Source organism: Hemicordylus capensis, chromosome 2 (assembly GCF_027244095.1).
Source record: "Hemicordylus capensis ecotype Gifberg chromosome 2, rHemCap1.1.pri, whole genome shotgun sequence".
NCBI classification, from domain to species: Eukaryota; Metazoa; Chordata; class Lepidosauria; order Squamata; family Cordylidae; genus Hemicordylus; species Hemicordylus capensis.
This window is the reverse complement of record NC_069658.1, coordinates 249,405,945-249,430,158: the sequence shown is the minus strand read 5'-3', so window position 1 is coordinate 249,430,158 and position 24,214 is coordinate 249,405,945. Positions and strand designations below refer to the sequence as shown.

The following is a 24,214-nucleotide window of genomic DNA, read 5'->3' as shown; positions in this document are numbered from 1 at the left end:
GCGACCAAGAGGGGTGAGGGGAATGGAGTAAAGAGATGGAGGACTGACCAAGAGGAGTGAGTGGAAGCAACGGGATGGAGGAGGAGGAGTACGGCTCAGGTGAAGGTGGAGAGATCACTAAGGTGAGGGAGGCTGTGGCAGGGGGTGAGGGGAGCAATCAAATACTAGCGCGCAGATGCTCTGTGTGGGTTTTGCTAGTTATTACTTCAAAATCAGCATGGATTGGTGCTACATAAAAAGGCAGCCCCACGTAGAGCGCATTACAGTAGTCAAGCCTGGAGGTTACCAGCTGGTGCACCCCTGTTCTGAGGTCATCCTCCTCTAGGAATGGACGCAGCTGTCGAATCAGCCTAAGCTGATAAAAAACACTCCTGGCCACAGCCTCTACCTGAGATACCAGAGTGAGGCCTGCATCCAGGAGTACCCCCAAGCTGCGTACCTGCTCTTTCCGGGGGAGTGTAACCCCATCCAGCACAGGGAGATCTAACTCATCCCTCACATTCTGAGACCCTACAATGAGCACCTCCGTCTTGCTTGGATTCAGCTTCAATTTGTTATCCCTCATCCAGCCCATTACTGCCTGTAGGCAGGTATTTAGGGAATGAATGCCATTTCCTGATGAAGCAGATGAAAGAGAGAAGTAGATTTGGGTGTCATCAGCATACTGATAACACCCAGCACCAAATCTCCTGATGACCTCACCCAGCGGTTTCATGTAAATCAATGACATTATTATTTCATTATTCAATGAAATTGAATAATAATGATAATAATAATAAATAAATAAATATTGAAAAGCATTGGTGACAGAATGGAGCCCTGAGGGACTCCATATAACAGCTCTCGTTGAGAAGAGCAACTGTCAGCAAACTTCATCATCTGGGATCTGCAGAGCAGTGCCTCCTATCCCCAACTCCGCCAGGCGACCCAGAAGGATATCATGGTCGATGGTATTGAACACCACCAAGAAATCCAAGAGAACCAACAGTCACACTCCCTCTGTCGATTCCCCGGTATAGGTCATCCATCAGGCCGACCAAGGCTATCTCAACCCCATAGCCCTCTCTAAAGCCAGTTTGAAATGGGTCACTGGATAATCAGTTTCCTCCAAAACCGCCTGGAGCTGGTCGGCCACCACCCTCTGGATCACCTTGCCCAACCAAGGGAGATTAGAGATCTAATAGCAATAGCACTTACATTTATATACCGCACTATAGCCGGAGCTCTCTAAGCGGTTTACAATGATTTAGCATATTGCCCCCAACATTTCTGGGTACTCATTTTCCCGACCTCGGAAGGATGGAAGGCTGAGTCAACCTTGAGCCCCTGGTCAGGATCGAACTTGTAACCTTCTGGTGTTACAGGGCGGCAGTTTTACCACTGCGCCACCAGGGGCTCCTTGCGCCACCAGGGGCTCCTGGTGGCGCAATGCCAATTTACATGCTTTGAAAAGCTCCCCCAGCTGATTTCAATGGATGGAGCTGCTTTTCAAGGCAGAGTAGCAAAATCTGGCAACTCTGACTACACTACATCCTACCAATTAGCCCTTCTGAACTAGAAGGATACTACAGTTACTAACTGATCTGCTTGGTGAGGAAACCAACTATCTTTTTAGAGAGACATTTTAAATTTATCTGCCACTTAGCTGATGGGTTTTTAAAAAACTTTTTAGATCGGATTTTAATGGGTATCTGGTTTTAGTAATGTTACTAATTCTTTTTTATTATTATTATTTTATGAGCTTCCCAAGCAGTATTGCACTGGAGGGGTAGGGTATACACATTCCAAACAAACTATTTGCGATGCCCCCTTGAATTCCAGGTTTCACCCAGATTTTAAGCATCTCACTTGGATTGCTTAGCCCACCCTGATTTGCCCAGATTTCAAACTTTCATTTTAAAAAAGTGGTGGTGGGGAAGCTAAGCTTTAGCTCTTGTAGAAGTGGAGTTATGGAGCAAAACGTGCAGTCACTATTCTGCTCAACCACTGAACTTGGATTAAGAGAGGTAGCACAGGAGGCTTACTGAGAGGATTTCACTTTCACAAATTCAGTAATCCCCTGAGGAATGATGCCTTTGGTTTTTTTATCAGTAGAGGAACTCTTTCGGGCAGTTGAGAGGATAGTTTGCTCTTGATGTAAATCACTGCCAGGCAGTGTGTATTGTAATGTTCTAAGGACTTGGTTTCAATCAGATCTTCTCTCAAATAAGTGTGTACAGAATTGTAGCCTTAATTAAGGAGCTGTGCAATTTTTTGGTTCTATTGCTGTTACTATGTTGAAGAAAATGGTCAGGCAAAGACATCTTCCCCAACTGTTGTTGGTAGCTATCCAGAGCAAATACAAGTCACCTAGAAAGTGTAGGTGCTAATTTACATATGCAAAATTTTTGAAAAAATTTACATAATATGCAGATTAGGCACCCAGATTTGGAAAGCCAGAATATGGCAACCCTACAAGCAAACAAACAAAATCCTGACCAGCTCCTGTGTCTTTAACAAGTTCCTTCAATAGTAAACATTAACAAGTGAAGCTTTTCATGACATGAAGCTAAACATGACCACCTGCAGATGTCTGCATATTAAGCTGCCTTTCCAAACACAGATTCAGAAGGCAGATGAAATACTGGCAGCCCTAAATGGACCTGTCTGGTCGTCTCCCCCTACCTAGAATAATTGATTTCTGTCACCTCCTTTTTATTTGTTTCTCCTTTCCATCAATGACTTCTCTGTGGTTTAACTCACCTACTTCTTGCACTGCAACCTCTGGGAAGGATTCTGCAACCCCCAATGGCTCCATCTAAAAAGCAGCAGCACCCCCCTGAAGGAAGGAGGAAGGGGGTGGACCAGGAAGATGGCTTTGCTTAAGTCATTAATTTGCAGGCTTCTCTAGGCACTAGAGCTCTGTGTATTTAACCCCTTCAGGGCAAAGGCAGATTGACATTCTAGTGTGGTAGAAGTGAAGTTGCCAACTTCTTAAGCAGGTCCCATCATTGTCCCTTTAAACAGCAGTTTGATCTATAGTAATGAGCAATTGATCATGTTTATCTCTGAGCTCTGAAAAGCTTCACCTGCCAATTTCTGCACATCAGATGTTGTTAATAAAAGCACAGGAGCAGGACCTAGCTAGGTTTATTTCCCCAGCCACTTGGCAATCCTAATCTCCACACATCTGGGAGAAGACTTCTGGGAGAGTTTTGCTTTAGTTTACTATTCCCTATCCCTGAAAAATTGCTGAGTTTGATTTTTGCCATTGGTGAAAACTTCCCCAGAAAATATCTCCTGCTCCATTTCGGCTCAGCCCTAGAGCTTAGTTTCTCAAAAGAGATGTTCAGTGCCAGGCACTCAGGTAAAGTACCACACATTCAGGATTGACCTAGAAAGTCTAGGAAATGGACAGTCTCAAGATGTAGGGAAAAGTGTTGAACTCGATACAAAATGTCCAGGAATTTGAGTATAAAGATTGCTTTAATGATTGATTGATTGATTGATTGATTGATTAAGTGCCATCAAGTCAGTGTTGACTCTTAGCGACCACATAGATAGATTCTCTCCAGGATGATCTGTATTCAACTTGGCCTTTAAGGTCTCCCAGTGGTGCATTCATTGCTAATGTAATCGAGTCCATCCATCTTGCTGCTGGTCATCCTCTTCTTCTCTTTCCTTCAACTTTTCCCAGCATTATGGACTTCTCAAGGGAGCTGGATCTTCGCATAATGTGTCCGAAGTTGATAGTTTGAGCCCGGTTGTTTGTGCCTCGAGTGAAAATTCTGGATTGATTTGTTCTAGGGTCCATTTGTTTGTTTTAATGACTACCCCCCCCCCCGCCTTTTTTTTTTTTTTTGCTGCTTCTCTCCAAGTGTTTGAGACCACAAGGCAAAAAAACTGCTGTTAAACAAATCAACACAATACAATTTTCTTTCATTTCTCACATGCACTTGTGTTACTGTCATATTTATTTGGCACATTTAATTTCATTATTGAGGTGAAATGCTCTTAACCCTCTCCTATACAAATAACACCATATGGGGAAAATGTGTGTAACAGCCACCAGGCTTCACTGTCCAGCACTCTTTCCAAATCTTGGTCTAAAGCCACCAAGATTTAAATAAATCAATAAAATAAAATAAATAGTAGGATTTTAAAATTTGCACTTCCCTCCCCTTTTGACAGTAGTGTCCAGGAATTATCTCAGATGAAAGTGGCAATCCCCTCAGGCCTGCCTGGATGTCCATGTCCTTATCTGGAAGACCATCTCAAGGTGTGCGTGGAGGGCTAGGGTTGCCAATTTTTTGGATCTACTCCTATAGCTGTTTCTTTAATAGCCATTTGATCTGCAGCAATGAGTCAGTTATTATGGTTAGCTGCATCATACTAAAAGTTTCACCTGCCAATTTCTGCATGTCATATCCTATCTATCTATCTAAAAGCAGCTCAGGTCACTCTTCAAAATGGGAACAAAACAAATCTAAATATCAAAAGGTAAATGCATTGCACTAACCTCATCCCAGTTTAAATACCTGGCATCTTCGGGTAGGGCTGGGAAATACTTCTGCCTGAAGCCTTGGGGAGCTGCTGCCAATGTTGCAGACAATACTGAGCTAGATAGACCAATGACTATTTGTCTGACTCTGTATAATGCAGCCCTATGTTCCTAAGCTACCACAAACCAACCTGTGGGCTACAGGATAAATAATTAGATATTATAGGTACTTACTGGAAGACTGTGCAACTCAGTGTCACCATGTAGGGAAACGCCAGATTTCTGGCACACATCACACGTTGACACCTGTAAGGGTGAATACAAAGTCAGATTCCTTCTTCCACTGTGTTTCTTCTCCTCACGGACAATTTAATGTAGGAGTTGAACCAAATCTTCCCCCTGACTGCATGTCAGGTTATCATCAGCTATAGGTGCAATGGCATAGCGATGTTGGTGGCAGCCTTTGGCTAGATTTTTTGGCGGCCCCCTGCCGCTGGCCTCCTTAGCCTTTCCGTTCACCACCTTTATTTATTTATTTAACAAATCTGTATACTGCCCACTGCCAAAGTCTCTAGGCAGTTTACAACATAAACCAATAATTTAACAGTTTTTAAATGCCTATAAACACACACCAACTTATTGTTGCTGCCGGCTTCCCTCCCTTTGCCAGTCGCAACATGGTACAATGATGTCACCGCCCCTGCATGAGCCCATCCCCGAGATAATAGGTGCTGGGGCAGTGATATCATTATACCGGGTTGCAGCAAAGGGAGGGAAGTTGGCGACAGTGAGCAGGGGCCAGAGGCAGGTGTGCAGGGAACTGCTGAGGCCAACGGTAAACGGGCGGGGAACTGTGGAGACCAATGGCAGGTGAGCACAGTGGCTCTCCCTCCCCAGCAACCTCCATGCAGAGCGCACCGTCAATTAGGGATCCACCCCTGTATCGATGACTTCTTCACATGCTGCAGAAGTGTTAAATGCTGTGTTCTGTAGATAGTTACAGTACATACGATAATAGACTTGAATACAACGCATGTCAAAGATTGTTAGGAGTGCACACTCTGTGTTTTTTTTGTCCCTGTCAAGGGGGCATAAGGACACTCTTGATGAAGAAGGTTCTTCTTGCTAACTTGGAGAATACAGTGGAAATCTCACAGATCACATACCCATTGCAAAACATCCTTTGACATTCCTGGCCAGTAAAATCGTGCCCCAATGGCTGTCCGAGTTTTGCCAATGCCGCAGTGTCCTCCAGTGCAGCTCTTGTGAAATTGATTAAATATTTCCAATGCCTTCTTTAAGGTTAGGATAACTTCAAGCTTTTTATTTTTTTTTACATAGTAAAGTGTTCCATCTGTAGGATTAGAGAGTATGGAGAAGTTATAGCTATTGTCTCTGGGATACACAGCCTGTTTGTGCTCAGTTACTGAGACCCAACCAGTACATAGACTTTGTATAGAGAGGGCACAAGATAAGGGAAGGGAGCCATCCCTGGTCATGACACATTATAATGAGAAAGTGTGATTGGAGAAGCAGTCCAACATCTGCAGGAGCAAGCAGGTAGATGTTCCATTCCTTAGATTAATCCTATTCTGAGCTGCTTGGAACATATAAATATCAGCTGTTAGAAAGATGTTTGACAATTTTGCACTGCTACTATCAGTACATATTACAGATTCATTTAAAAATTATGTTCTGCCACAGTTTTAATATTATTGTTGTAGCTGTGCTGTGTATGATATGCTAAACTACTGCTCTTTTATTTAAAATCTAATTTTATTTCATTTAGCAAACTTACTTTCGAGACCATAGTTTTCTGCCACTTTCCGAAAACTTTGTCTTTGGGATTTCCTCATACTTTTGGGATATACTCGGGAGGTCTTATATGCCAGAATGCGTGAAACTTTGTCTTCAAAGGTTGAGGAAGGTGATATTACAGTTGAATCTGTATATATTTGTTTTATATGAAAACAAAACAGTATCAGTGGCTGAAAGTAGAGGTTATATATTCTAGAAGTGGAAATTACATTCATAGTAAGACCCTGGAAAGGTAGTTTGATACTTCTGGCAATGCTACATTGAGACATTTTCAAATTTGGGATGCTTTTCATCCGACTGTTAAGACACATTAATAGCAATGGGGTATGTAACACAACATAAGCCCAATTCAGATATTATGCTGTACGAGTGTACAGATGTCTGTACACCCATACATGCGTTTGTGTGAATGACTGTACCTGTGTTCATTTTAAAAGTGAGCTGGGATACAGAACCTTTAAATGCATGATACAGCTAGGATAGAAAGCGTACTTCTGTACCTGCATTCAACGTAACATGTGAAAGACTGTACACTCATTTTACGAGCGTTAAACGTAATGTGTGAATGGGCCTATAGAAAATTATTATCTCCAAGGAATACATGATTGTGACCACAGACAAAAAGGCCAGTTCCATGCTAGGGATCATTAGGAAGGGGATTGATAATAAAACTGCTAATATTATAATGCCCTTGCATTAAACTATGGTGCAGCCACACTTGGAGTACTGCGTACAATTCTGGTCACCACATCTAAAGGAGGACATTGTAGAACTAGAAAAGGTGCAGAAGAGGGCAACCAAGATGATCAGGGACCTAGAGCACCTTCCTTATGAGGCAAGACTACAACATTTGGGGCTTTTTAGTTTAGAAAAAAGACAACTGTGGGGAGACTTGATAGAGTCTATAAAATCTTGCATGGTGTGGAGAAAGTAGATAGAGAGAATTTTTTCTCCCTTTCACATCACACTAGAACTTGGGGTCATCTCATGAAATTGATTGCCAGGAAATTTAGGACCAACAAACGAAAGTACTTTTTCACACAATGCGTAATCAGCTTGTGGGATTCTCTGCCACAAGATGTAGTGACAGCCAACAACCTGGATGGCTTTAAGAGGAGTTTGGATAACTTCATGGAGGAGAGATCTATCAATAGCTACTAGTCTGAGGGCTATAGGCCACCTCTAGCCTCAGAGGCAGGATGCATCTGAATATCTGTTGCAGGGGAGTAACAGCAAAAGAGAGGGCTTGCCCTCAACTCCTGCCTGTAGACTCCCAGTGGCATCTGGTGAGTCACTGTGTGAAACAGGATGCTGGACTAGATGGGCCTTGGGTCTGACCCAGCAGGGCTGTTTTTATGAGAAAAAATAATTATCATCGACCTTTTATCATACCAGGGCTCCATTCTGTCACCAATGCTTTTCAATATCTACATGAAACCGCTGGGTGAGGTCATAAAGAGATTTGGTGCTGGGTGTTATCAGTATGCTGATGACACCCAAATCTACTTCTCCCTTTCATCTTCAGGAAATGGCACTCATTCTCTAAATGCCTGCCTACAGGCAGTAATGTGCTGGATGCGGGATAACAAATTGAAGCTGAATCCAAGCAAGACAGAGGTGCTCATTGTGGGGGCTCAGAATCTGATGGTTGAGTTAGATCTTCCTGTGCTGGATGGGGTTACACGCCCCCAGAAGGAGCAGGTGTGCAGCTTGAGCGTACTCCTGGACCCAGGCCTCATCCTGGTATTTCAGGTGGAGGGCATGGCCAGGAGTGCTTTCTATCAGCTTAGGCTGATTCGACAGCTGCGCCCATTCCTTGAAGAGGATGACCTCAGAACAGTGGTGCAGCAGCTGGTAACCTCCCGGCTCAACTACTGCAATGCGCTCTATGTGGGGCTGCCTTTGTACATAGTTCAGAAACTTCAATTAGTTCAGAATGCAGCAGCCAGATTGGTCTCTGGGGTAACCTGGAGAGACCATATTACACCTGTTTTGAAACAATTGCACTGGCTGCCGATATGTTTCCAGGCAAAATACAAAGTGCTGATTATTACCTTTAAAGTCCTGAACGGCTTAGGCCCGAGTTACCTCAGAGAGCGCCTTCTTCAGTGTGATCCCCACCGCACATTAAGGTCATCCGAGGAGGTTCGTCTCCAGTTACCACCAGCTTGTCTGGTGGCGACTCAGAGGCAAGCCTTCTCTACAGCTGCTCCAGGGCTGTGGAATGCGCTCCCTGCGGAAATCCGTAATTTGAATTCTCTATTAGCCTTCAGAAGAGCCCTTAAAACGTATCTGTTTGGCCTGGCTTTCCAGGGTTTTTAAATCGGTTTTAATATATTAACCCGGTTTCAGGGTTTTTAATTACTGCGACTGTTTAATTGTTGTTTTAAAATGTTTTTAGATTGTTAATTGCTGTTATTTTGTTTTTTAATTTTTGTTTTAGCTCTTTACTATTTTAATGGTTTGTTTTAATTGTAAGCTACCCTGAGCCATTTTGGAAGGGCGGTATAAAAATACAATAAATAAATAATAATAAAATAATACTATGACTGAGGTAAGAAACAGTGCCTTAACCAAACGGGCAGAGATTAACTAAGGCAAGTTACTGGGTACTAGAACTATGCATTCATCTACAATTTCATAGTTCCATACATTTTGTCAGTCTTTCCTTCTGTCCTCACAAAGGAGATTAATACCCAAAGCAGAGAAAGCAGAAAACGTTTACCAGACATATTTGAAAATCCACAGTCAGGCGATGACAGTTTTTATAGTTATGTGACCAATGCACCTGAAATATATAGAAAACAATTTGAACAATATTACTCATGTAGGGGGCAAATTTTATCAAAAAAATTTATCATTTATTTTATTAATGGAAGGGGGGAAATGGGATGCACAACATTCCTTCATTTAAAAACTGGCCTGAAAGCTGCATATTGGCTCACCATAACACACCCCTAAATAGTTACTTGACAAACAGGTGTGTATTGTAGGCTAGAGAACAGAACACCAAGGAAAGCATATAGTTACGTTATAATTAGGAGCATTCAAATGTAAGTAAATAAAATAATATTAAGGTTTCACTGTGGACAATGTGTCAGCGCATGACCTCTTTAGATATGTGTCAGAGCATTCAGTCACACACACTCTGAGGACTCATGCTATTGTTTGTGCTGCAACAGACCAACCTGCTCTAAAAGCTTTTAGCGAGCTTCTTAGGAGACTGAATGGGTTAAACACACTAAGCTGCCTTGCCTAGAGAGGCCTAGAAATGCAAATAAAGTGGTGTTTTTTTTAAACCCAGCATTGAGTTGCATTGAATTCCTTTTCCTGTCTCACCCTTTAATTAACCGGCCTTGGGGGCTGCCTTAACTTTGGGTTGTTTAATAATTCTGTAGAGGCTGCAACTGAGCCAGCAGTTTGGAGAGGTGAGTTAAAGAGGGATTTGGGAGAAGAAGATGGAGGTCAGAAGGAAGGAGAGGGAAGGAGAATAAGAAAAACCACAAACAACCCCCTTTTTGTTTTTCAAGTGAACGGAAATCAATTTCAGGGAAAGGAACCGAGTAGGGACATGGTCCAAGAACTCACCCTTCCCCAGTTTACCTGTACAGCTAAAACGCCAGCTGTGACTCCCCTTGTTCCTGTAGTGCTGTCTGTTTCGCCACAGCAAGCGATCACTGAAACCGGAAGCCCCAGTCTTAGAGGTTTTCCAGACAGCGATTTACAGCAGCTTGCTTGACTATGGTCACAGTTGGGTGTTCAGCTGGTGAAGGGCCCTTCAAATGCGTGGAATTACTATCTTAAAAGAGCAATACTTTTAAACTGTCCCCCAAACAGCGCTGTCTAATATGATAGGAGTAGAAACATAAGAAAAGCCCCAAAGGAGCAAGCCAAAAAGGCCCATCTAGTCCAGCACCTTGCTTGCATGCAGAAGGTTCCAAGTTCCCTCCCTGGTATCTCCAAGGTAGGACGGAGAGGGACTCCTGCCTGCAGCCTTGGAGAAGCCGCAGCCAGTCTGTGTAGGCAATACTGAGCTAGATAGACCAATGGCCTGACTTGGTAAATGGCAGCTTCCTATCTATAGGCAGTGGCCAACCAGGTGCATCTGAAAAGCCCACAAACAGGTACAAGAGGGCAACCATCCCCTCCTATTAACATTCCCTAACACCTGGTGCTTGGGGGCATGCACCACCGCCCCCATCCTGATGGAGATATGTAGCTATCAAGACTAATAGCCACTGAGAGCCCCATCCTCCATGAATTTGTCTAATCCCTTTTTAAAGCTGTTTGGATTGGTGGCCTTCACTACATCTGGCAGCAGCGAATTCCATAGTTTAAATACATGTTGTGTAAAGAGGTACATCCTTTTGTCTGTCAATCACCCAGCATTTAACTTCAACATATGACCCTGGGTTCTACTGTTATGAGAGAGGGAGAAAAACCTCTCTCTCTCTCTCTCTCTCTCTCTCTCTGGGGGGAGTATTCTTAATGTATAGCCACCTTAAATGGCGCAGCGGTGAAATGCTTGACTAACAAGCAGAAGGTTGCCAGTTCGAATCTGCGCTGGTATGTTTCCCAGACTATGGGAAACACCTATATCGGGCAGCAGCGATACAAGAAAATGCTGAAAGGCATCATCTCATACTGCGTGGGAGGAGGCAATGGTAAACCACTCCTGTATTCTACCAAAGACAACCACAGGGCTCTGTGGTCACCAGGAGTCGAGTACCTTTTATTCTTAATGTCTAGCATACATTGGCTTCCTTGTAATTGCTTGTAATTGATTAGGCTAGACATTAGGAATAATTTCCCAACTGGAAGAGATGTTGCATAGTAGACAACAACCTCACATGTGTCACCTCCAGATTCTTCCCCAAGCACATGTGCCTTGTATCTCCTCTCCCCCTTTAAAATATACAGTATTTTCCTCTGATTTGCATGGATGAACATTTGCAGAAGCTGGCAAACACACTTCACTTGCTGGGTATTCCAGCTTCTGTAGCCATAACATTTGTGGCCTTTACCTTTCTCTGGGAATCCTTTCCTCGGTTTTACTCTTACTGCCCACAAAATGGCGGGCAGAAGCAGGGGACGTCACCTGGTGCAGGAGACCTCAAAATAGCAATGTAGTACCTGTCCTCATGCCATGTTGAGAACCCCTTCCAGATATTAATGGTCTTCAAGCAAAAAGACCTGGGGGTGGGGTGGAAGGGTTGAAGCAAAAAGCAAGATCCCAAAACTGAGATGTTACTGCCACTGTGTGCTTTCCTGGAAAGGCAAAAAAGGAATGCACACATATTCCTTACATAAATAAATACAATCAAGAGACAGAAGCAGTAAAACAGATGAAGCACAGTCAGAAAGATGAAGCACAGTCAAAATCCTGAAAACAACTTTTACTGCTGCCATATGCTTTCCCAGGAAGGCAAAAGGGTGAATATGCACCGATATGAACTTCCAATCTTGACTACTGCAATGCACTCTATGTGGGGCTGCCTTTGTACATAGTTCGGAAACTTCAGTTAGTTCAAAATGCAGCAGCCAGATTGGTCTCTGGGGCAACCCGTAGAGACTATATTCTGTTTTGAAACAGTTGCACTGGCTGCCAGTATGTTTCTGGGCAAAATACAAAGTGCTGGTTATTACCTTTAAAGCCCTGAACAGCTTAGGTCCGAGTTACCTTAGAGAGCGCCTTCTTCTACATGATCCTCACTGCACGTTAAGGTCCTCTAAGGAGGTCCATCTTCACGTCTGGTGGTGGGCTCAGAGGCGGGCCTTCTCTGTAGCTGCTCCTGGGCTGTGGAATGAACTCCTGGCAGAAATCCGTAGTCTGAGTTCATTATTGGCCTTCAGGAGATCCCTTAAGACCTATCTGTTTGGCCTGCCCTTCCAGGGTTTTTTAATTGTTTTTAAACCATAAAGGTCTGGCCTAGTTTTCCAGGGTTTTAAAAACTGTTTTAATTGTTTTAATAATGGTTTTATGTTTGTACATTTTTCAGTTTTAACAGTTAATTGGTTTTAGTGGTTTTTTAATGTAAACCGCCCTGAGCCATTTTTGGAAGGGCGGTATAGAAATCAAATAAATAAATAAATAATGATACTTATAATGACAATAATATGCCTAAATAAAATAAAATAAAACCCCAAACCCCAAAAAGGACCTTCCCTCACCTCAAACACATTACACTATTTTATTTTAAATTATAGTTGCTTATGAAATATTTGTTTGCTTTAGAATCTGATTTCCAGCTAATTAATTTGTTAATTTTATCCTCACTGTATATAATGTGATGACTTTAGTTTTAAGCAACGAAATGATAATGTCAGAAAAACTTTTGCAGTGGCTTTGATGCCACAATAAAACTTATAAATAAAAGTGTGTGTAAAGTTTTTAAAAAGAGTATGCATGTGTGTTGTGGGGCAAAAGGGTTTGTGTGTCTTTAGCTGGGGAACAATATGCCTCAAACCTTTCCCTTTTCCTAAAAGTGTGCCTCAGGCTAAAAAAAGGCTGGGAAACAGGATATCCTATGGCATGGTTAGTTCCAGCTTCATTACTGCTTTGGAGCTGAACGACTGTCAGTGGCAGAGCGGTGGACCCAAGTCCCAGATTTGTCCATTCAGTGAAATAGGCAGGTGAAGTCTATGCAACTGAAGTTACCATTCCATGTTACAAGTACCCAACTGGCAACCAATACAGTCCACATAGAATGCCAGAGTTGAGAGGAACCTTTAAGGTCATCTAGTCCAACCCCCTACTCAGTGCAGGATGGCCACAGTGAACAGACACTCTGGACCTTACTTCCACCCCACTGCCACCGACAGTCATCCACCTCCATGGCAGTGGTGAAACTGGAATTAGCCGCCACATAGGATACAATACCATATCCACATTGCCCAAACACAATGTCTAGCCCTTAGCAGCTGCCGTTTCCTGGCATTTTGAAGCTTGAGTGAACATGGAAAGCCCTTAACACAACATATTAAACTGAAACTTTTTTGTTAATTGAATATTGTAATTGTTTGTGTTTGGTTGCTGAGTAGGCTAGAGGTTTGGACTTAGCAACAGTTGCTAAAGGAGGGAAGAATGTTCATGGTTTCAGTTCCTTCATAACAAATTAGTCTTCAGCTCTCCATACACATTCATTTCTGTAGTGGCAGCATTTAACTCTTTGATGCAGTTTCCTTTATATCTGCTTTTAGGAGGGCAATTATTTCACCCACCCACCCCGCACTGGCATTCTATGGTTTCTACAAATTAAGAAGATCACTCTCATTATTAGGTTCTAGATGCATTACATTCACACATTACAGTCAGCCAAGGGTATTCTATGAAATGTTTGTGGGATGAGATAAAGAGGGAGGGGAAACCTCATGGCTTAGCACAGAGTGGAGGAGAGGCAGAGGCATGCATTTTAATGTGTGTGCGTGCAGAGATAGAAGTTTCTGACCTTTGGACAGATAAATAGAGGCAATAATTTAAGATATTTATTTAAGAAAACATATTTAGGAGAATATGTTCTTTGTCATGAGCTCCACCGCCCATTGAGATCATCTGAAGAGGTTTGTCTGCAGTTGCCACCTTCTTGTCTGATGGCTGCGCAGGGACGGGCCTTCTCTGTTGCTGCCCCAAGACTCTGGAATGCGCTCCCTGCTGAAATAAGAGCCTCCCCATCTCTGGCAACTTTTTAAAAGTCCCTAAAGACTTTTTCCTCCACCCAAGCTTTTTAACTGGACTGTAGTTTTAAATTGTTTCTAGGACTTAATTTTTAATCTGTTTTATGTTGTTGTAAACTGCCCAGAGACATAAGTTTGGGGCAGTTTACAAATCTGAAAAATAAATAAATAATAGGTACGAGTGTGGATGAGGAAAATGATCGCTAGATCCAATAGAGAAGGAACCACTGCCATGGGGGAGACAGAAACCATTGTATCTGAGTGGTGGAGAATGGCTGACGAATCTCTTGGCTTAGCTGTGTAAAGAGCTACGTAAGCTACCTCACAGGGTTGTTGCTGGGGTTAAGCAGGGAGTCATTTTTGTTGCTTTTTTTTTTTTAATAGGCCGAGTGCATGCAAGCAGTTACACGTTCTGTTATTGGCCTACAGTCCTTATAGTGTTATCACAGTTATTTTGACTGATTTGTGTGTTTAGTTGTAAACTGCCCAGGGCTATAAATTTAGACTGGGCAGTATAGATAACAAAAGTATTTATTAGAAGAAACGCAACCAGAACACAGCCATCATACAATGTGGAATGGACATTATCCATCAATAAGAAAAAAATATATAAGCATATACCACAAGGTAAGGAAGCACAGAACAATCGTTAATGTACTCTTGGACCATATTTTCACAAATGTGTAGGTACTGAAACATTTCCTCCTTCCTTCCACCAAGCCCTCTCATACAATGATTTTACACACGGAGGTTTACCTTTAACAAATGTACAATGAACTTATGTATTTTTCTCTTCACAACCGTAAAGTTATAATCCTGCACCAGAGAATGGGACAACTACAGTACATTGTAAACTTTTTACAATATTTACCTGAATCCAAGACTAGGTTTTTGCCAATTTGGTATTAGAAATCAGGAGGGTCATCTTAAATTCAGAGTCCTTTTCAATTTGGATAAATACACATGTAACTTGTATTTAACCTGTATTTCTAAGGGGGTATTCTTACATTCCAAGTTGTATTTTATTTGGGTAAATATGGTCTTTGTTTAACTAGAGACAAACAGTGATTGGTCAGCATTATGCATCACTAATATGGCTGTATGCCTGGAGGAATTGAATAATATGGAATGTCACAATTTTTTAAAAAAATGCTTTGGTACAGCCTAAAACTTGGTTGGTTTAAGACTTGAGTTTATAGATTCTGGTAGTGTGGGTCTGTATACAGAGTACATTTGATTAGGTTTGTATTTCAAATTCCCCAAGAAAGCAGAATGTTTTTATTTTAAACACACACACACACCCCTCTATTGGAAATTAAAGGACAGCAGATAGCTGTCCATCAAATCATGTTGGTATTTTATTGGACAAACACTACAAGACCACTATATATATCTATATCTCTATATATGTATGAGCTACAGTTTACCTTTATACTGCCAGAAAAGCCTCCTCCCACCCAACCCCCACCCCTGAAAAGATTAGCCAATTGATGTGAGTATATGAAGGTTAATGGAAGATTCATTTTTTAGGACAATTGTCAGTTACTAGGTTACTATGTTAAACACTGCCTTGTGTACAGTGCTATCCTAATGAGGCAGTATTTTTTCTGAGAGGTACAGTGAAGCAGTGGGGAAATGACTTGCCTAGCAAGCCAGAGGTTGCCGGTTCGAATCCCTGCTGGTATGTTTCCCAGACTATGGGAAGCACCTATATCCGGCAGCAGCGATATAGGAAGGTGCTGAAAGGCATCATCATCTCATACTGCACAAGAGGAGGCAATGGTAAATCCTTCTGTATTCTACCAAAAGACAACCACAGAGCTCTGTAAGCACCAAGAGTCTACATTGACTCGAGGGCAAAACTTTTAAAGGTGAAAGGTGAAAGCTAGAGAAGCAAATTTCTTTTTAGTCACATAAAAAAGCCTTGATGTGCTCTAGCCCGCCTTGTAGAGACAAGCAGAGTGGGGGTGGGGGTGGGGAGCAATTTTGCTGAAGCTCTTCTTTAAAAAAAACACAAAATCAAGAATAGCAGACCATCTTTTGTCTTCCCCCATTGTCTCATAATATTGTCTAGTAGCCAAACCTTGCAAGGCTGCGATAGGGATTACATCCACATACTTTATTTGCATCATAGCAAGCTTTATGGTGCAAGTCCCTCTTTATTCCTGTGCTGTTGTATAGTCATATGAACTGCCACCTACTTGCATGGCTGTTAGAATCTACACCCACAAATTTCATAGTAAGAACTTCGATCAGGTTACATAGCATGTAAATGCTATGTAGCAACTGTTTAGATAATATGCAGCTCAACACTTCAAAAGAGGGGGAAATACCTTTCATGTTTTTAAGCAGTTTGAAACCTGTAAAGCTCTTAGGGGAAAGATCCTTAAATTAATTTTAAAAACCTACTACTGGTGACAGATACTAGTGCTGCAAGAGCAGAGAAAAAGTTGGGATGCCTAATGTTATTACTATTTCTGGATTTTTTACCTGCATAAAATGATTATTCCATTCTATTCTATTATACACAACTACAAATATTTATAGACTGATCTTCAACCAAAGTTCTCAAAGCGGTTAACATAGAAAAATAAATAATACATAAATAAGATGGTTCTCTGTTCCCAAAGGGCTCACAAACTAAAAAGAAACATAAGGCAGATACCAGCAACAGCCACTGGAGGGGTGCTGTGCTGGGGTTGGATAGGGTCAGTTGCTCTCCTCCTGCTAAATATAAGAGTTCTTTTTATTTTAAAAAAGATGTGTTACCCCCAAATCATCCATATTGTATGGTTGTATGTCACACACACATACACCTACCTACACCTACCTAGTGGGGTTATGTGAAATAATATTGTTAACTATTGCTTAATAGTCAATCATTTGGACAATTATTATTTTTATTGTCAGAGACAATAGAAACATTCTATAACATGCAGTAGATACTTTCCATAACCTATCCTTTTGCACAGGGCCAGCTCTATGATTTTGGAGCCCTTTGCAAAATTTGATTTCCCCCACCCTGCAAAGTGAGGAGCCCTGACTTTAAATTGAGCCATGTGGGCTTCTCATTCACCTGTTCGAATAACCAGCATGCACAGATAACCAGCAAATAACTAGACTGCACTGAACATAAGAACATAAGAACAGCCCTGCTGGATCAGGCCCAAGGAGACCCATCTAGTCCAGCATCCTGTTTCGCACAGTGGCCCACCAGATGCCGCTGGAAGCCACAGGCAGGAGTTGAGGGCATGCCCTCTCTTCTGCCGTTACTCCCCTGCAACTGGTACTCAGAGGCATCCTGCCTTTGAGGCTGGAGGTGGCCCACAGCCCTCCGACTGGTAGCCATTGACAGATCTCTCCTCCATGAAGTCATCCAAACCCCTCTTAAAGCCATCCAGGCTGTTGGCTATCACCACATCCTGTGGCAGAGAGTTTCACAGGTGGATCACGCGTTGTGAGAAAAAGTACTTCCATTTGTTGGTCCTAGACCTCCTGGCAACTAATTTCATGGAGTGACCCCTGGTTCTAGTGTTGTGTGAGAGGGAAAAGAATTTCTCTCTATCCACTTTCTCCACACCATGCATGATTTTATAGACCTCTATCATGTCTTCCCGCAGTCGTCTTTTTTTCTAAACTAAAAAGCCCCAGGTGTAGTCTTGCCAGGTGCTCCAGGCCCCTGATCATCTTGGTTGCCCTCTTCTGTACCTTTTCCAGTTCGACAATGTCCTTTTTTAGATGTGGTGACCAGAATTGTACGCAGTACTCCAAGTGTGGTCGCACCATAGTTTTATATAAGGGCATTATAATATTAGCCGTTTTATTTTCAATCCCCTTCCTAATGATCCCTAGCATGGAATTGGCCTTTTTCACAGCTGCCGCACATTGAGTTGACACTTTCAACGAGCTGTCCACCACCACCCCAAGATCCCTCTCCTGGTCAGTCACTGACAGCTCAGATCCCATCAGCATATACTTGAAGTTGGGGTTTTTCATCCCAATGTGCATCACCTAACACTTGCTAACATTGAACCGCATTTGCCACTTTGTCACCCACTCCCCCAGTCTGGAGAAATCCTTTTGGAGCTCCTCACAATCCATTTTGGATTTCAATACCCGAAAGAGTTTGGTATCATCTACAAATTTGGCCACCTCACTGCTTACCCCTGCTTCTAGTTCATTTATGAATAAATTAAAAAGCACCGGTCCCAGTGCAGATCCCTGGGGGACCTCACTTCTTACTTCCCTCCATTGTGAAAACTCTCCATTTATACCTACCCTCTGTTTCCTGTCTTTCAACCAGTTAGCAATCCACACATGTACTTGTCCCCTTATCCCATGACTGCTAAGTTTCCTCAGGAGTCTTTGACGAGGAACTTTGTCAAAAGCTTTTTGGAAGTCCAGGTATACTATGTCAACTGGATCACCTTGATCCACACACTTGTTGACACTCTCAAAGAACTCCAAAGGGTTTGTGAGGCAAGATTTACCTTTGCGGAAGCCATGCTGGTTCACTCCCAGCAGGGCCTGTTCTTCTAGGTGCTTTACAATTTTATCCTTGAGGATGCTTTCCATCAATTTGCCCAGAACGGACGTTAAGCAAACTGGCCTGTAATTTCCCAGATCGCCCCTGGATCCCTTTTTGAAACTCGGTGTTACATTTGCTACTCTCCAGTCTTCTGGTACAGAGCCCGATTTCAGGGATAAGTGATATATTTTGGCAAAGAGGTCGGCAATTTGACATTTGAGTTCTTTGAGGACTCTTAAAGCCTGGTTCAGGAACAGGTATATACTCAGTATCCTCTGCCATGAAGACAGATGCAAAGAACTCATTCAGCTTCTCTGCAACCTCTATATCCTCCTTAATCCCTTTCACTCCCTCATTGTCTAATGGTCCAACCGCCTCCCTGGCAGGTTTCCTGCTTCTGATGTATTTAAAGAAGTTTTTGTTATTCCCCTTGATACTTTTGGCTAAATGTTCCTCAAACTCTTTTTTTGCCTCCCTTATTGTCACCTTGCATTTCTTTTGCCAGAGTTTGTGTTCCTTTCTGTTCTCTTCATTTGGACAGGTCTTCCAATTTCAGAAGGAAGTCTTCTTCCCTTTTATGGCTTCCTTGACGGTACCCGTTAGCCAGGCTGGCATCCTCCTGGACATAGTGGTACCTTTCCTCCTTTTGGGTATACAATCTAACTGGGCTTCTAGTATTGTGGTTTTGAGTAAACTCCATGCATTCTGAAGCGAAGTAACTCTCCTGATTTTCCCTTTCAGCTTTCTTTTCACCATACTCCTCATTTTAAAGAAGTTTCCTCTTCTGAAATTCAAAATGTCCATGTTAGACGTCCTTGGTGATTCTCTCCCCGCATGTATGCTGAATTTGATGGCACTATGGTCACTGTTTCGCTGCAGCCCCCCCAAAATTAGTTAAATAAATAAATAAATAAATAAATATGTAGCCCAGAATTCTGCATGTTGATTTTGAAGTAAGACCCACTGAGAACAATGTCAATAAGGGTGCATAGAACTGCAACCTTAATTCACTAAGTCTACACACATTTTGCATATTTTATTTTATTTATTTATAGTATTTATAGATGGCTTGATGTTTAAAATACAACCTAGGTTTAAAAATACAACCATAAACCACATGGTTTAAAAATACAACCATAAACCCAGAACACAATGGAAACAAATTTACAGAATAAAAACAATTAAAACGGTTTAAAAATATTTTAACAATAAACCTCAGAAAATGGGTGTGTCTTAAGAGTCTTTCTGAAGGCAGCCAGAGATGGTCAAGCTTTTATTTTGACATGGAGCACATTCCAAAGCCCTGGGGCAAGTGTAGAGAAGGCCCAGTCCCAAGTCATCACCAAATGAGCCAGCGGCAACCATATCTGGACCTTGTTTATGACTGAACAACAGTGTTGAAGAAAAAGAGCACTTCCCTTTTTTGTAGGTCCAGTGCTAATGCACCACACCAGGCTGGCCCACCGACCAGGTGTGGTGTTGTAGCTGCCTCAGGCAGTGGACTGGTGGAAGCAATGGTCTCATGGCTCCATTAGCCATCCATCTTGCCTTTACCCTACTCATCAGGGGTGGGGCCACTACCACTGTTCCTTGTCCTGCTCGCCCGCTCTCTGCCTTCTCATAGTGCAAAGGGTGGGGGACAGTTCCAAAGGAAGGAGAGTGCAGAGTGGACAGTAGTCCATTGCTTCACTCCTCCACACTTGCTTCTGCTCCATCTCCCACTTCCAGCCGAAAAGCCAGGTAGTCAGATCAGCAGGATAAGGGGCAGGAGCAGCAGTGGTAGCCAGGGAAGGGGAGATAGGATGGGGGAGATCTGGTTGTGGTGGGATCTGTATGCAACATGCTCTCCAGGTCACTGGTGAGGCTGGGAGTATTGGATGTTTAGGATAAAAACACAGGGATGGGTAGTGGCAGCTTGCAAAATGAAAAGTGCTGGTTATTAAAAGCCCTTCAAAGCCATGAACTGATTATGTCTGGGTTACCTTCAACAGTGCCTTCTTCTGCATGTTCCCCATTGCACAGTAAAGCGCATTAAGATCCTTTGGGGAGGTCCATCTCCAGCTACCACAGGTTTGTCAGGTGGCAACTCTGGATCGGGCCTTCTCTGCAGCTGCTCCTAGGCTGTGGAATGTACTCCCTGCAGAAATCCAAGGCTTAACAGCATTACTGGCCTTTGAGAGAACTGACCCTTGCAAGGCTGCTAGGACTGCCTCTTTTCACACTCCTTGCAAAGATTGCAAGAAGCAGGACGAAGAGAGAAGAGGAGGCTGCTGGAGGCTTTCAGAGCTTTCAAGGGTTGGCTATGATAGGTGGCTGGCCCTCCCTGGGGCATGGGGCAAGGTAGCATTTGGCCCCTTGCTTCAGGCCTTGCAAGACCTTCACATTTTTGAATGCTCCCCTTCGAGAACCTTTCTTTCTGCTAATGTTTCTACTTGTGTCTGCCTTTATCTAACATCAGAGACCAGTTAAAAAAAGAACCCCCCCAGTCTGAAGTGGTTCATTCCATTCTACCACCTTGTTCCGTTGTGGGTGTAGAGCAGGGCTCAGAGCTGTGGCTTCTTTTTCATTTATTCATTTATCATATTTCTGTGCCACCTGATATGTACATCTCTAGGCGGTGTACAAAATTTAAAATATTTAGAAGTTACAAATTAAAATACATGACAGTAAATAGAATAAAATCGATATTAAAACGAGGTTTTAAAATTATTAAAATTAATTCTAAATTAAAGCCTGCAAAAACAGGAGAGTCTTGCGGTTCGTCCTGAAAACAAACAGAAAAGGAGATGCTCTTATTTCAGAAGGAAGCGTATTCCGAAGCTCTGGGGAAGCCGCAGAGAAAACCCGCTCATGGGTCGCCACCAAACAAGCTGGAGGCATCCATAAGTGGATGCCACCTGATACACAGCCCCTCCCCTCCCCATGTCACAATTCTCTGCTTGTTTATTTCTAGAAGGCACTGGGCAAGTGCAGGAGAACAAAGAGGAGACCTTTCAGCTGGAAAGACCCGAGCAAGTGGTCATCTGTAAACTATCACTGGAACGAGCCAAAGGGGGATTTTTCCAGTGCTATGAGATGGGACTGACGTCAGGGGGTCTCCAAACACCAGGAGGCCATTGTGAAAACCAGCCAGGAAAGGCAAGCAAACAGGCCTTCCTTTATGAGGAAGGCAACACTGACTTACATAACAGCACCTTTCAGAATGACTTCACCACATTTAAGATGAATGAGGAGCAGACAAAGAATGGGGGCTTTGAACAGCTTAACAACAGTCATGCCATGCAAATAGCTATTAAGCCATACAGATGCTTGTACTGCGGGAAGACTTCCAATTGCAAAGCTAACTTCATCAAGCATGAGCAGCGCCATACTGGGAAGAAACCCCATGCGTGCCTAGACTGTGGCAAAAGCTTCAGCCGGAAGTCGGCCCTCATCAGGCACAGGAGGATGCACACGGGAGAGAAACCATACGAGTGTGGTCAGTGTGGGAGGCGCTTCAGCCTCCGGTTCAACTTTAACACTCACAAAAGAATACACACAGGGGAAAAGCCCTACAATTGCTCTGACTGTGGGAAGAGCTTCACCCGGAGGCAGCAGCTCAATGTTCTCAGGAGGACCCATACGGGAGTGACCCCATACCAATGCTCCCAGTGCAGGAAATACTTCACACGGTGCTCTTCCCTCCGGATACACGAGAGAATCCACACAGGAGAGAAAACACACAGGTGTACTGATTGCGGGAAAAGCTTCACTTATCAAGGATCCCTTCGTGTACACAAAAGGATTCATACAGGAGAGGGAAATTATAAGTGCTTGTCATGTGAGCAAAGGTTTCTTAATTGGAGTGATCTTCATAGACATGAGAAAATCCATGCAGGGGTGAATCCATCAGAATACTAAGATGATGAGAGAGCCCGCACCTTTGGTACCGATTGCAGCTCTCCTGCCCAGAGGTAGAGGGAGGTTGCTCGAAAAGCTAATATTTTGTTTAAATGTTCGCTTTTCTAAAATATTCATAGAAAGGTTAACATGCAAGTAAACCACAGATGTGAAACCACAAAAATGTGTAAAATTGTTATGAGATATTGAAGATGGTTGGTGCACCTCCTCTCTGAAGATATGCTAAAGCTTTGGGCTAGGCTAAAAAAAGGCAACTTAAGGAGGGCAACATGGCAGAGATTTTTAAGTGATGCATGGTATGGAAAAGTTTAATAAAGAGGTGGTTTATTCTTCATCTCCCTCTCTCATAATATTAGAACTGGGCCATCCAGTGAAATTGAGAGAAAACTTTTTCTCACAGTCTAACTGATGGAACTCACTGCTACAAGGTGGTGTTGGCCATGCTCACTAGCTTAGATGGCTAGTGAGCATGGCCATCACCACCTTGTAGCTGAAATTCATAGAGAAGAGGTCTACCAACAGCCATCCTAGCTCAATGGAAGCTCCATTGCCAGGGACAAGAGGAGGAGCAGAAGGGAAGAGCTGTTGCTTTCGTGCCCTGCTTATGGCTTCCCGGAAGCATCTTGCTGATCACTGTTAGAAACAGGATGGTCCAGCAGGGCTCTTTTTCCATCCTCCTGATGCATTTTAAATCAAAAGTGCTTTTCTTTGAGGTTATACTAAAATGGCAACTCCAAATGAATCTATACTATTGATGGAAGTAAAATCCACATACATTTGTGTTAAAAAAAAAAATATCTAAGTTTGGCAATGTCCCAAAACTGCCCCCATGAAAGTCAATGAGATAGAATGTTCATATGCTCAGACTGAAGACAAGCAGGTGGGCAGAGTCAGGGGCATAGCTATAATTGAGCAGATGGGTTCAAAGAACCCCAGGCCCCTCAGCTCCTGTGGGCCCCCCAGATCCACCCCTCTCTATTTTCTTCATTATCTCCCTCACTCTGAGGGGCTGCTGGGGAGAGGGACAAACACAGGACCCCTCTCCCCTAGCTATGCCCCCGGGTGGAGTTTATGGAGAGGAAGGCTTGAGCAAGAAAAGCAGGAAATGTTCATCTTGAAGAATACTCCCTTAAGACAGTCACAACCCCTTCTGCTTCTGAGGTGGAAAGGCATCCAATACTATCTACAGCAGAAAAAGCTGAAACACTGTGGCTTCCTTGCCAATCAGGCAACCCTGTTTGTGATGGGAAAGAAGGAGCTTTACACAGTTTATCTCTTGGTGTTAAGTTCTGCCCGCCCAGATGCTGCTGGGCAAGCTTTGAGGAAACTTCTTTCATCTTGGTTGGCCACAGGCTCAGGTAATACATTCACACTAAGTAAATAGTGCAACATTTTGTTGCAGGTCCATATTTGGACATTTTGGAAAACAAATATACCCATTTTACAGATGGGAAACACTAAGGCCAAGAGTTTCTACTCCAAAAATAATTGGAGAATGCATGAGAACACAAAACCCATGCAAAACAGTACTAGCAAAAGTATAAATCTGGGCCCATGTTTTTAAAAGTGCAAATAATACATGTTAAAAGTTTTTCCTAAAACTTACAAGATGGATAACTTACATAAAATGATCCGACTCAGTATAAGGCTGCTTCATTTATATCTTTACACAGTCCATGATCTACACATCTTAAGACTCTCCTACTAAAATTTTACTCCAAATTAAATGTACCTTTACAGGCTCCTCAGGTGTGACTCTTGCATGGGATCTCTTTTATTAATTATTTTTATTAATTTTAATACTTTTATTAAAT

General features: G+C 42.8%; 3 protein-coding genes across 14 annotated transcripts in view; 2 read left to right on the top strand and 1 right to left on the bottom strand.

The window, feature by feature from the left end:
• LOC128343042 (zinc finger protein 287-like) overlaps nucleotides 1-24,214 on the top strand; it is a 64,050-nt gene that overhangs the window by 15,883 nt on the left and 23,953 nt on the right. The window lies entirely within an intron of this gene.
• The window catches only part of LOC128343044 (zinc finger protein 397-like), a 42,769-nt gene that overhangs the window by 14,264 nt on the left and 4,291 nt on the right, over nucleotides 1-24,214 (bottom strand). The window contains exons 1-6 of one of the 10 annotated variants that reach the window (XM_053291419.1): nucleotides 9,887-10,037; nucleotides 9,024-9,086; nucleotides 8,353-8,531; nucleotides 6,279-6,425; nucleotides 5,647-5,834; nucleotides 4,715-4,786 (exon numbers count right to left, since the gene is read on the bottom strand). In XM_053291419.1, the coding sequence (XP_053147394.1) occupies nucleotides 4,715-4,786; nucleotides 5,647-5,834; nucleotides 6,279-6,336 (318 nt within the window). In that variant the 5' untranslated portion in view covers nucleotides 6,337-6,425; nucleotides 8,353-8,531; nucleotides 9,024-9,086; nucleotides 9,887-10,037. Of the gene's footprint in view, nucleotides 1-2,742; nucleotides 2,865-4,714; nucleotides 4,787-5,646; nucleotides 5,835-6,278; nucleotides 6,426-8,352; nucleotides 8,532-9,023; nucleotides 9,087-9,637; nucleotides 9,659-9,886; nucleotides 10,038-10,214; nucleotides 10,271-24,214 lie in introns of those variants that run through there. The other 9 variants (XM_053291420.1, XM_053291416.1, XM_053291413.1 and 6 more) reach the window with 9 other exon arrangements.
• On the top strand, nucleotides 49-22,724 carry LOC128343123 (gastrula zinc finger protein XlCGF49.1-like). Its single transcript, XM_053291672.1, has 2 exons — nucleotides 49-122; nucleotides 21,454-22,724. The coding sequence occupies exon 2, from the start codon at nucleotides 21,576-21,578 to the stop codon at nucleotides 22,398-22,400; it is 825 nt and encodes a 274-aa protein (XP_053147647.1). The 5' UTR covers nucleotides 49-122; nucleotides 21,454-21,575; the 3' UTR covers nucleotides 22,401-22,724.